At 53.2% G+C, this 12,992-nt stretch overlaps 1 protein-coding gene across 1 annotated transcript; it reads left to right on the top strand.

Annotated features, from left to right (window-relative positions):
• Positions 1–10,995: 10,995 nt before the first annotated feature.
• N0V96_003832 (uncharacterized protein) lies at positions 10,996–12,217 on the top strand (the record flags this gene model as incomplete). The annotated part of the gene is made up of 3 exons (XM_053190512.1): positions 10,996–11,674; positions 11,782–12,039; positions 12,114–12,217. 3 exons carry the CDS (start codon positions 10,996–10,998, stop codon positions 12,215–12,217), a joined length of 1,041 nt encoding a protein of 346 aa, XP_053051921.1.
• Positions 12,218–12,992: the final 775 nt, after the last annotated feature.

Here is a 12,992-nt window from a genome sequence, read left to right on the forward strand (position 1 = left end):
AAATCTCATTCAATGTGTGGCGTTCATGATGGCATCGCCAGGCAATGTTCTCATCTTGTTGTTGTACTACCACCCCCGTGTATTCATAGAACAGAGGCAGCTCTTACAATGCCAGCCTATGATGTATACTTGCCTCATATCCCATATCGGCGGGCGAGATTCCTCTCAAGGGGAATTACTTCGTATTATGTGAGCCCAAATTACGCAAAGGAATAACGCGGCTAGGGCACAGCTAGGACACAGCTTGGACACGGTCAACTCCGGTCTACCTGCTCGGCAGAGCTTGCAGTCACCTTATACCAGCCCGGGTCCAGAGATGTTGGAGCTTTAGACAAGTCTGCCATCGGTATTACCGGCTACGCTTGATAGCTGGAAAGCGAATTGCAGACATGGAGAGATGAGGAATCATGTCCGGCAACACACTAGTTGGACGGGTTGACAGAAAGCGGTCGGTTTAGCGTCAACGCTCTTGCTACCATGTCTTGATACCTGGTCCATGCAATTCGCGGAGAAGCAACGTGGTGTCTTCGATTCTAATTGTCCTTATCCCAACTGCAATCGAGAGGCACCAGACCTTGAACCATGGAGCAACGCAAGAGTCAGAGCTAACACCTAGTTCGGTTATTAGATGATAGCTCAATGCCAGGATCTGGAAATTGGTGATGAAATGCTTAGGATCGACATTCGGAAGTGCGATTCTGGGCCGCCCTCTCTCTGTGCTGGCGTCATTGACCGCAGTGGTGGCAGTAGCTATTGTCGCGACAGAGATGTCTTTTGGCTGATACGGTTCATTTAACTAGCGCGTGCAATGACCACTTACAACGGTTGTACGTGTACCTTACGGAGCGGCCGTGAAAGAATTTTCGGCGCGCATTGAAACCGGGTCTGAGAGAGAGTGAAGGTAGCCCCCGTGTGTCATTATCAGGCCAGAATCATAGACCACAAGCTGGCACTTGTGTAAAGCTGCGGGCGGGTTGAAGATGTGGACGTTATTAGAGGGGTCCGTGAGCAAACGCGTTGACATCTCTGGCGTCAAGGCTAGTAATGGCGCCCCTATTGCCAACGTTGCAGAAGTGCGTCCGCCGAGGGCCTTGTTTCAATTTCCCACACAAGGTAACCCCTAAAGGAGACGACAGCGAGAGCACAGACGTTCGGGCCTGTCCTGTCCTCCGAAGGTTTCTAGAAGCATGGAACGAGTAAATGGAAGGTTCGTGGAGCTGGTTTCACCCCTTGGTGGCCGTTTTCGGTGACGGCTTTGTTCTTCCGGTAATGGGTTTAATCGGAGGGTGAAGCTGGAGATGGTGGACAGCACGAGTCGGCTGGTTTCGCCGCATCAGGCAAGGCGGCACTCGAGATGAGCAATCCATTACTATTGCCGTGTGTGTCTTGGACAAGAACAAGAGCGTGGGAGAACATGGGGCGTATATCCCGATGCAAGGAAGGCGCGACAAAGGTTCTGAACCAATCGAACGGTGGGCGAGGCGCAATAACGGTAGCGGCAGAGGCGGTGATGGCAGCTTGAGACGACAAGATGGGGTGGTGGGTAGTGGTTTGGGGAGGGAGGCAAGATCGGAACAATGCTAGACGATGCGATAACGAGGCTATTGAGCTCGAGCTGCCAACGTGTGCTCCAAACACCCTCCGACGTTACATTCTTTTCTGAGGCCATGTGCTTGAGAGGAAGGAAGATCGGACTGAGGTTGGGGAAGGATCTCTCTGCGGGCTGACTTTCTTTTGGCGAGTGAGCATCTCATGGCGGGCTCCGGGGATCAACCAGGCGTCGGTTGAGATGATCGACGGTAGTCGCCTTGTGTGAGGCTGAGATCGCCCCAAGAACATCCAACGGCCGCGTGACGGGCCAGACCATGCCGAGGAAGAAAGTGTTGGAGCGTTGGAGGAGGGGTGAGGTACACACACACATGCACACGCTAGCTATGCCACACTACAATCGAAGGTGGCTACCAAGCACCTTGGAAGCATGCTTCAGGGTGTATGTGTAGATGGACACAAACGTGATGTCGACTAGAGCGAAGACGGCGATTGGGCGCCTCTAGTTCAACCGTTGGCGGTCAGTTTCCATGGCGCGACGCCCATCTCCGCTGATTCGGGCCTTCAGTTATCTGTAGGAAATTCGCGGACCAAGGTTGTATCATTACAGACCGACGGTTTCCGACAAGCCTCGGGAGACGAGTCGGGAATTTGGAGGGACGACGCCGGCTGAAAAGCAGGTGAGTCTGCTTTGTTGAAACCATCTGCTACGTCCTCTTAGGTAAGGCGTCGAGAAGGTTGCTGGAGACTCCCCACGTCAGCCAACCTCACCTTGAGGCGATGCCGCAAACGCAGATGGCATACCTAAGCGCGGTTCTGGACGTTCTTAGCGCGCTTTACGCAGGCTTTGCCTGTCCAGACTCCAGCGCGGTGCCATGGTGCCTTGCATCCGGAGTTTAAGTTGCTGCGGTCAGGTAGCCGTAAGCCGTGCCTTGAGTCTTGAGAAGCCTTGGATGCAGGCAGCTGGTCCCCCGTTGAGCTAGGTAGGTTGGGAATGCAATCAACCCGACTGGAAGAGGAGGAAGAAGTGGGCGGGAGCGTCCCAGCGCAAGAAGTCTGGTTGGGCAGTTGGGTTCGTGCTGCCCAAGGCGTGTGGGCAAGCGCTTGATTGGCACTCAACACTGTAACCACACGTGCTTAATCTGGTCCAAGGTTTGTCGTCTTGGCCTTGTTTCTTGCGTCTGTAGTAAGTACTAGCGTGAGGTAAGGTAGTTGGGGCAGAAGGACAGACTCCGAGTAAGGTCGGGACGGAGACACGATGTAGGTGGTATTGAAAGGCCGGCGGCGTGTGAAGGTGTTGGTGTAATAGCGTGTCAGGTGTGGTGTGGTGTGGTGGAGCAGAGTAGCTCGATGGGCGGCAGAATGAGTGGTCAATGGACTCTGGAGAGGAACGGTGTTCGGATGTCAAGAGTAAGACTCCAACGACATCGAGGGAAAATTAATCGTGTTGGAGAAACTCCGCCCCAGTCCCACGGTGGCACATAGAATGCATTAGCCGGACGCAGCGTTTGACTTTGGAGAAGAGCAGGAAACCCATGGGCCGCTAGACCTATCGGGCATTCGAGGGTTTGAACTAAAGCTATTACTCCGTGTCTACCTTACCTTAGGTGGTGTGAAGCGCGTGATATGTACACCCGACGGCACTTGATCCAGATATCTTTGCTCGTCTCCTTTCATGTCTACTCCCTATTCCTAACTTGAGTGTACCTTACCCGGTGAAGCAATGATGAAGTGGAAGTCAAGTGCAAGCGCGGCGGACGGGAGCTTTCCATTGCACATTGCATGAATCAAAGTATTTTGTATCTGGTTTCGTCGGGTGATTAGGTAGGTAGGTAGTACCGATGTACTTGCAAGTTACACTTACCTTACCTTACTGCCCGCCCTTGGATGGGGTGAAGTGTGGAAGGTGCGCTGAGATATTCTTTCCCGAAATAGCTTCCTCGTCGTTCCAACTTCCTGCCTCAGTTGGCACGATATTTCTGAGGCCCGTAAGGCGTCAACAGATACGTATACGTCCAAATACCTATTGGGGAGGTACATCCCCTGCATCAAGGCACTCAATCCCCCAAATGGAAGGGACAGAAGCTCAGAGCTCGGTTCTGTCAGCTACACCACCTTACACTGCAATGACCGTCATCTACCTTACCCTATAAGCCAATTTCCATATCTAGGTGTGTAGAGGTACGATGCTACGGATACGGATACTGTACAAGCGCTGAAGCGACCTTGAACACTCGGACGTCTTTTCTCACATCTCATTACGCTGGATCACAGTCGTCGTGATGAAATCTCGTCGAAATGTGGATCCGAACCCCCGAAATGCAGGCTCACGCACGGCATTGGCAATGGGAGCATATCCGCAGCGGAACCGCAATGTTTTTCACCGGAGATGTGAGGCCCACCACATCGCAGCATCTCACAACGTCTGTGAGCACTGAGCCCCAGACCACAATTTCGTTCCCCTGCGTCTTGACGCCGCGGAAGCAACGCGAATACGTCCGGGTCAACCTACGTCCGAACCGCGCGCGCTCGACCCTCACTCAACCTCACCCAATACTCCGTACATACACGGTACACCTCACCTCGCCTCATCCGCCGTGAGCCTTAAGGTGCAATACGAAGTACTCGGGCTGAGGTAGGTATTGCGTATGCGTAGTCTGGGTGCTGCACTGCGACTTGGTGGAAAGCATGCTCATTCGAGGTCTCCGTACGGATACATCCACCACTGCCACACACCCAAGCTCGACAAACGACCCCATGAACAATACAACTACAGACACATCATGCCTTGCCAAGGGGAGGCACAGAACCTTACCGGGAGGAACTTGGTGGTAAGGCAAGGTCTAGTCGTTTTTGCCCTGTCTAGGGAGCGTTCCGACTAATGCAATCTCAAATGACAGAGGACACTCCGAATGCAGGTGCTCATCACCTCCCACCTCCTCCTCGTTTGCCGAAAGCCAAGTACCAAGCGAGGCTTGTTGGAATCTGCTCCTGTTCCTGAAGCAAGCAGTTGAGAAGCTTTCACACCACCTCTCTAGGCTGAGTTCCACACGAGACCAACCGAAGTCATCGTCCAGCCAGATGCTGCATCGCGCTGCCAGGCGAACCCCACCTTCTCGACCTCTGCAACATTCGCAATAGAGCAGTGGGAGCCATTCACAGGCCTGCCCGTCCATGTGTGAAATGTCGCATTCAGGCACGATCCCTGGATCGCTAGGGCTCCTCCTCAAAAGGGCCCCGAGTGAAAGAAGAGGGGAGGGGACCGGAGAGGGGGGCGACCTCCAACCTTGCAGCTGCAGTTAGAGCAGCCATATCCACAATGTACAGATACATTGCCGCGTTCCGTACACTCCGAACCACTCAAGCAAGGCACCGGCACTCGTTCAGGAACCCACAGAGCCCAGGTTTGCAACCCTGGCTACCTGACCGGGGTCTTGCGTCGACCTCTTCGACCTCACTTGCTAAGTTGCTCCCCGTCTAATCCTTTCTAGCACTCACCCATATGCCCCTTGGCAGGCTCGACATTCACGCAAGGTTCATGGTTCTTGTCTTCCATCAAGGCCAACGCGTGTTCACTTTGCGGCCACCAAGGTACCTATACCTGCGATTCAAATATCTCTGTCTCTCTTCACCTGCGCACCATGCAAAGTACTGCTCCTAAAAAGAAGGCTGCGATTGACCGAGAACTGCACAGATATGCACGTTCATCAAGTACTCCAAGGCCTGTCTGCATAATATTTTTCTCAAATGAAAGTGTCAACGTCCGTGCCGCTTTCCCTTTCGTCTTATGAAAGAATACTCGGATGCAATTAAGGAAATGTCCCTCCAAGACCGGTAAATCGAAAAGTGAGGCTTCAACCACCGCACCCATTGGGCATCGTCGAGTCTCACCAAGTCGCCGAACCTGGTCTGGGTCTGGTCAGGTTATCAATACCATTCGGTTCTGTTCGCACTCGTCAGCGAAAGGGGGTTTCGAGTCCTTGTGCGTCAACTTGGCTGGCCCCCTTTCCAATATTCCAAATGGCAGCCTGTCATTTTCAGTTCTCGCCTTCCATTGGCTTCGAATACTCTATCAATGGAAGACACGCGGGAACGGAAGCCTCTTCCTGTCTGGTCTTGACTTGCCAATTGCTCCACCGATTTCCTTTTAGCCCAATTTTTCTTGGGGGCCGACTCGGGCCATTTTCCGTCTGGGATTTCTCCCCCTCCTCACACGAAATCTGCAGTCACCGTGCAGTGTGTCCCCCAATCCGAGACGGCTCGATTTGCTTCGTTGCATATCGGTATTATTCCCCCAAGTTCGACTGAATCGCGACGAAAAAGGTGTTCCTGCTGGCTTCGTTGGCGACTCTGAAACCTGAGAAATCGGGCTTTGATTGTGAGCTTCACGTTCGCTATCCAAGACCGGTTTGACGCATATTATCAGAGGCCAAGGCCAAACAAGCGTCTCGAAGTCCAGTGGACAGGGGCTTGGCTATTGGCTGGAATTAGAGGCCATAACGAGTCGAGTTCCTTAGTAGGGATGCAGTCGCTGCACGATTCAAGTATCGAGTTAAGTTGGGACTGGGCCAGCTGCTCTGTACCGGCTAACGGTTACCCCATTCGCATAACGATGTGCTTCAAGTTCCGAATTCACAGTCAACGAGGTTGCCAGCCAGGGCGAGAGACATTTGAAGCATGGTTTATCGTTGTCTCGAGCATCTGAAGTGTGAGAGATTCGACGGCTTTGTCATGCTCTCCCTAGTCTCTCCTCTTTTTTTTTCCCTCCTCTCCGCTCCGAAGCTGACGATCAGTCTGTTGCTCCGCCATAAACTGAGGTGGGTGTCTACGACGATGTATGTACGTCATTCGGCATCGGCAGTGCATCGCCTCGCTTCACCATTGAAGGGCTTTGTATCTGGGGTCTGAAGCTCTACCGACAGAAACCATCGAGGCCAGGCTAAGGAGTACGGTGCTTCGAGGGTTCCTAATGGGACTCAGTGAGTGACAAGGCCATTCGGCGGAAAACAATGTGCCGGGGAAAGAAGAGGGCAAAAGTGCTTCACAAAAGAAATGCAAGCAATTGTGTGGAAGAGTGGCTGGAGTGCGCTTCCCCCCTGGCTCTCAGCCAGGGGAGGCGAAGGAGTACGAACAAGGGTCACTGGGCTTGTCTCAGAGAGGTAATAAACAACGCCCCCAAATCCAGCCATCTGGGTGCTCACAGACTTTTTTTAACTTTTACGATCCCTCCAGCCCATCGTCCAGGGGGCTCGTCATTGGCATCGCACCGAGGGAAAAGCAGTAGAGCAGGACAGGGTCTCTGTATCAGTCTCTCCCTCAATCATCCATTCAGTCCGTCAGCCATATTCTTGTCTCAGCTTCATCAGTAACCCGAATGCCTGCGGCCCCAATCGGAGGAACTCAAATCATAGATGATATTATTGAGAAGAGGAGACGACGGATTAAGTCATGTCGATGACCCCAACTGCTCAGACCCGCCCGACATTGAGCAGAAAATCGAAACGAAACGGGTCACAGTGTGGGCGGACACATTGACTTTTACAGACACCGGGGCCGAACTTTTCCAGAGCAGAATTGTAGAATGAAAGGGATAGTGGCATCCAACCATGCCAGGACTCTCTCGAGACTCGATGCCCGATCAAGTAGAGTAGGAGACGGCTTGAAAACGAGGTACAGCAAAGCCAGTGACGATGAAGCGATACAAACTGACATGAGGTGAAATAGGCAAGTACCATAGGTCTGCCCCCGATGGGGTGTGAAAGAGAATGGAAGGGCGTGCTTCAAGCAACCCCATCACTGCCGCGAAACAGACGAGAGAAAACGAAGGGGTGGGAAGAATGGGAAGGGGACCAACAAGCAAGCTCAGCACACCCCCATTGCAGTCTTTTTCCTGGCTGGGCCGGCTGCTTTGCTTCCATCTCATCCAGCCCATCCCATCTCATCTCTCGTCTGTCTGTCTGTCCGTCCGTCTATCCTCTCGAGACACTCTGCTGAGCCATACCTCTTGTCTCCCTCCCAATACTCGTCCCCCTCACAGATCGAGGAAGTGAAAAACAAGAGAGCCGCTCGTTTGCCGCTATTTTCAGTATATCGACACTTCAATCGGCAATCGTCTACTGCCTGTTTCCACTCAGCTCACACCCTGCCTCCTCATCAAGCTTTACTTACCCTGAGACCATCCGGACTACCAGCTCATACCGTCCAACTCTTGCCAACAATAACGCACCTGCGATTACCATACCAAAATCCAAAGCTCTCTGCGCCTTTACATTCCAGAGTCCTGCAGGCGAACCCAGCGCAGGGCACCTGACAAGACCTGACTCTGTGCTCGCAAACTAGCCCCGGTTATGGGGTGTGAGCCAGTTGGCTTTGGCTCTGCTGCATAAGCCTCTTCACTCTTACCTACCACCTTTGATTCTTCTGTCTTTCTCTTACACACACACACACATACGCGCACACACCTTCGCGCTCTTCTCTCTCTCCATCTACTTGTCTCCAAACACCTTGTCTCGTCATTCTTACTCGGGATATTCGTAAAGTGTTACAGGACGCACTGCGGCCGCGGCCACTCGTCCTGACTTACTCAAACCAATTCAGGTCTTACTCGCCTGCTTCCAAAGTCGTTCCTCTTCTTCCCTTGCCCTTCCACTCAGCAATAATCGGGAAAAAAGATACATACAGATACAACTACCTCACCCAAGTCTTCGTATCTCACACCCCCTTGCCATCCGCCTATCCTGCCTCTATCCATCGTCGGCGCCAACACAAGCACAAGCCCACCCTCCATTGCAAGAGAGACACTCGATCGCCCACTCACACTCAGTCTCTCACACCCACGTCAATGTCCACACCCATCAATCATCTGTCGCCTGCATCTCATCCATTCTTGTCCACTACGCCTTCTTTACCAGACAGCCGGTTGCCCACCAGGGAACCCCCATCTTTCGACATTGCCTTGCAGATCGCTGCATAACTTGCTTCGTTCGGCCGGGTGTCAGCTCCAACCTCATCTCCCCAACTCCAGATCCAGCTCGAGGTTCTCGACGTCGTCCTACAACTATATCCGTAGCTTATTGCAGATTCAAGGCTCCATCTCGCAGCTCCATTGCGCTACGGTCGCTACTTTACTCTGCCGGTGCCGCACTTTTACTCTTTTGGCCGCAGTTCTCTTGCCGGGCTGCCACGCGCATTTGGACCGGGACAATCCTTTTGGAGAAGACGAACTCGTCGGCAGGCATTGAGCCAGTTCGGCCTCTTCACTTTTTTTTTGGAGGTAAAACCACTTTTAGATTACATCTGGGTCTTCCTGGCGCGGTACGAGGTCCAGCTTGTTTCTCTTTGGGGCCATCTAGCCGCACTTGGATTGAATCTGCCCTACCTTACTCCACGGAACGGATACTTCCTCGACCACGGCGCCCTCTGCCGGGTTCATTACTCTTTTGCTCTGCATTACACTACAATCAACCGACCGGTAGTGGTACTTGTTGGGCTCCTCTCGCTCGCCATTGTCTCTGCCACTGGCTTCGGGTCTTCTTTTTTAGTCTCATCCGTCCCCTCCTCCCGGCACAGACTTCCCTGGGCTTGGTCTTCCTGGCTTCCATCATTGGTCTGTTCCCCTTTGGATTAGAAGGCAAGTGCTTGCTTGTCTCTTCTTCTTTTTTACTCTGGCAGCAGCTGCTTGTCTTCCCGCCTCACCTTAAGTTCCCGGGCCTCACTCTCACTCGCGCACACTCACACACACATACACACACACTTCTTTCCATGTATCAATGTCACTCACTCACTCACTCACACCCACGTACCTAGTTACCCCCATTTTAGTCCAGGTCTCTTTGGATTATCGTTGCTTTTTTTTTCATCTGCCCTCTTATTACTTTTTTTTCTCCCCTCACTCCCTACTAACACCCTTCCTTGAATTCTGATCCTGCCGGCATCGACCCATATCTGCATCCCTCCCATGTTATAAGACCAACCCCGAGACTACCGTTCACGTCTTCCTCCACACCAACACCCCGAACCCGCCCCATAACATCTCTCTCATCGTCACAAGCTTACCCAGTTCTTCCCTGTCAGGCAAAAGCAGAACCCCCTTCCCCTCTTCAAGGCTACATAGACTCGCGTCTAGCCTCGCAGCACTAAGCTACGAGCAGTAAAAGTGGTCCTCGGTCTTGGTCCATCCACATCACGAGCCTCACCACAAGCCCCATATCCCCCAACCCAGCACACGGCCGCACAGCCTCTCAAGGCTCAAGCCTCGGGTCACCAACCTCATCTCAAGACCAGATCGGTCCGCCCGACGTTTGCTCTTGCTCTGACGAATCGCATCTTGCGTCAAGCCGACTCGGTGGTCGCTGAGACCCTGGTGCGGCTTCATTGCCCAAGCAGATCGCGCAGGGACCGGCTTGTAATGTTGGACATCGTGGTGCATGCGCCATCTGGGATCTTCCTGGTATCAAACCTGACACCAGTTTGACAACTCAGCGCGATATCCACCCCATTCGCTGGCTTTTTGTTTACCAAAATCTAAACTTCTCTGACGACTCACAAGACACCAACGACTCGTCGCCAGTCTTCGTCTAGTCTTCCCGAACCTTCAGGCGTCAGGGCATGAAGTAGACCGGCGCTAGCTTCGCCGAGCTGGTCGCGACAAGCAAGTCTGAACAGTTAACTTCCTTGTTCTCCCCATCCTTTACTCTATCCGCCGTCTTCCCTCCCAATTCAATTCATAAAAGCCACTTCTATTACCCGCCGCCCGAGGAACCTGCCAGCCCATCCCGTGCTGCCCTTTGCCCGGCTCGACATCAGACAGACCCTACATCGGCATCACACATCAGGCTCTCCGATCCCCAGGTCCAAGTCAACGCTTCCTTACCTTTGTCTCTTTTGACATCTTGCAATCCATCGGCACCGACCTTACTACGCCACTATTAAGGCTCGCGACGTTACTATCCGCCAGTGCCGCCTGGTCGAGTCTAGACCTCTCTCTCTATTTTCACTTCGCGACACGTCGACTACTCGTCCTGCTTCGCGGAGCCATATATACCTGGAGGAACCAGCTCTCCGCGTTGTCCTCTGTCGTCGGCAAAGAAAATTCGTTATACGCCACCGCCTGGCTATCTTCGACGCGCTAGTCCCGGAGGAACACAAGGCAAGATAGAGAGAAACGCAGTAGCGTTTAACGGACTCCAACACGACAATTGGACGGTCTTGTGACCGGTCCGACGGCTCAAACTGGCCTTACTGTACACATCGCCAGCTCCGTTGCCGCCGGCGCATACGGTAGGCTTGCCCTCGGAGCCGACCGGCGACCAAACCCCTCGTGGGATGGATGATCCCAATCGCCGTCGGAGGCAGAATGAAGCGCCCATGCATCCCACCTCCAACCCAAGATATAACGTACAACAGCAACAACAACAGCAACAAGACCCTTTGCAGCAGCGCCGCACCATGGCTACAGGTTCGACCGAGCGATATAACCGGCCAGCGCCACTCAACACTTCACCCTCGCAGGCGCGAGGCATGGGAAGCACGGGTAGCTACAGCACGTACAATTACCAAGAGCCGGTAGCAGGCTCTTTCAACGCGCCCATGGCGACGAACACGATGCATTACCCCTCAGGATATAGCCAGGACGGCCGTCCGGCGCAGAATTTTGGAGGATACAACGCGGCCATGACGATGGGATACGACAACCTGACTGGTGCGACGGGCTCCGTCTACGATAACCAGGCGCAATTTCAACGGCAGCCTGCAGCTGCCCCAATCTTGCCGACAGACGTGTCGACGTCGTACTTCTCCAATGACCCGAGCAGTAGCACAGGAACCTCCAACCTTCCCCATGCGCAACCGGCGAGCGCCACGGCTACGGCATACCAACAGCCACAGATGGCTAACTACCAGGCGAACATCCCTAACGTGGGCGGGATGCCACAGCAGACTTCGAGTGCCGACGTTTCAATGGAAGAGCAGGACTATTCTGCCACGGGCGGTCTGGAAGAAAAATGGATGGAATACCAGTCTGCGCTGCGGGGTGTCTTCCAAAATGTCCGCAACGGTGTGCTCGAAAGCGCCAGCCAGTCGCTCTTGGATGTGTCAAACTGGCTCCTGACGCAGGTTGTCGATCTCGGTATGTTGGATTTTCCCCCCTCCTCTGCCCTGTTACTCGCGCAAAGCTATGGATTGGAGTTTCGGGTTCTTCTGGGTCAGGTTTACTAACACAATGATAACTCACAGGCCTCAACCTAGACGACCAAAATTTGCATGGAGACCGAATCAAACTTTGGAACGACTTCAATCACGCGTGGCTCTCACTATTCCAGATGCAGAAGGATTTGATGGAGCCGGGCAGACAGCTGCAGCGATCGCAGACCTTGGTCCCCAAAGAAGGCCTGGAAAAAATGGGTAAAGAGCTCGTCCGGCTTTGCGACGGCATTGAGCGGCATGGTCTGGTCGACTATCAATACGGAGTGTGGGAGCAGCAGATCATAGAGAGTAAGCCCCAGCACGATCCCAACCTTGTACGTCCGGGTGAGGGAAGACATCAAAGCTGACAGTTCCATCACCAGTTATCGAGGCTTGTCTCGACCAGTACGAGGCAAACGAAGAGTCGAGTGGCAACGGCGGCGGCGGAGCTCAAACGGGGTCCGGCTCTCATCAAGGGAGCAGATAAAAGGAAGACTTGGGGCTTAGTCGGCTGCTTCGCCCTGAGATCAAATCCCAAGAAACGTGCATCTCAGGGAAATTGTCTAGATGCCCGTAGACGTATTCATGGTGGCGCCTGGGCGGTCGGCTTTTGTGGGCGGCCTCATTTCCTTCTCTTTTCTTCCCCCCCAATGTACATTCTCGGCATTTGGAAACGTCTTGTCACGAGAGACGGAGACCCAACACGATGTTACGCGGATTTTGGAGTTCTTCAGGGAGGATAACTGCTATCATCATCATTCTCACGCATTCCAACAGGTGGTTGGGCAGGCATCAGGTATCTATGTCAGCATCCTCAATGGGCTAACCATTTGTGGTTTTCTTCTCTATTTTTTCTTCTTCTTCTTTTCCTCTTTTATCTTAACACATCTCTTGATTCTTTCTTTTTCTTCTTTTCTTTGCAGGATATCTCCGCTCTCCTGCCGATGCCCATGTCCTTGTGCTTGTAGGCCAAGCTTCGGCTAGGCTGAACCTGCCTAGATCAAATCGCAGACAGGGGAACGGCGGTACAACCAGCTAAGATGACAGAGGAATTCAAAGACTGGGAGAGAGATGTGGGTGGCGGATTTTGGGCCTCTCTTTTTTTCCCCCCAAGCCAAGGGGGTGGCGTGTTTGTGTGCATATGCGGTAGGGAGGGGTGTACGTGGTGTAAAGAAAAACCTGAGGGGATGGGAAACCTTACGGAAGGACGGTCATAGATGGGCGTACCAGGAAAGCAACTCGGGAGGAATGACGAACGATGA

Source organism: Colletotrichum fioriniae, assembly GCF_027942845.1.
Source record: "Colletotrichum fioriniae strain IMI 355084 chromosome Unknown scaffold_3, whole genome shotgun sequence".
NCBI lineage: Eukaryota > Fungi > Ascomycota > Sordariomycetes > Glomerellales > Glomerellaceae > Colletotrichum > Colletotrichum fioriniae.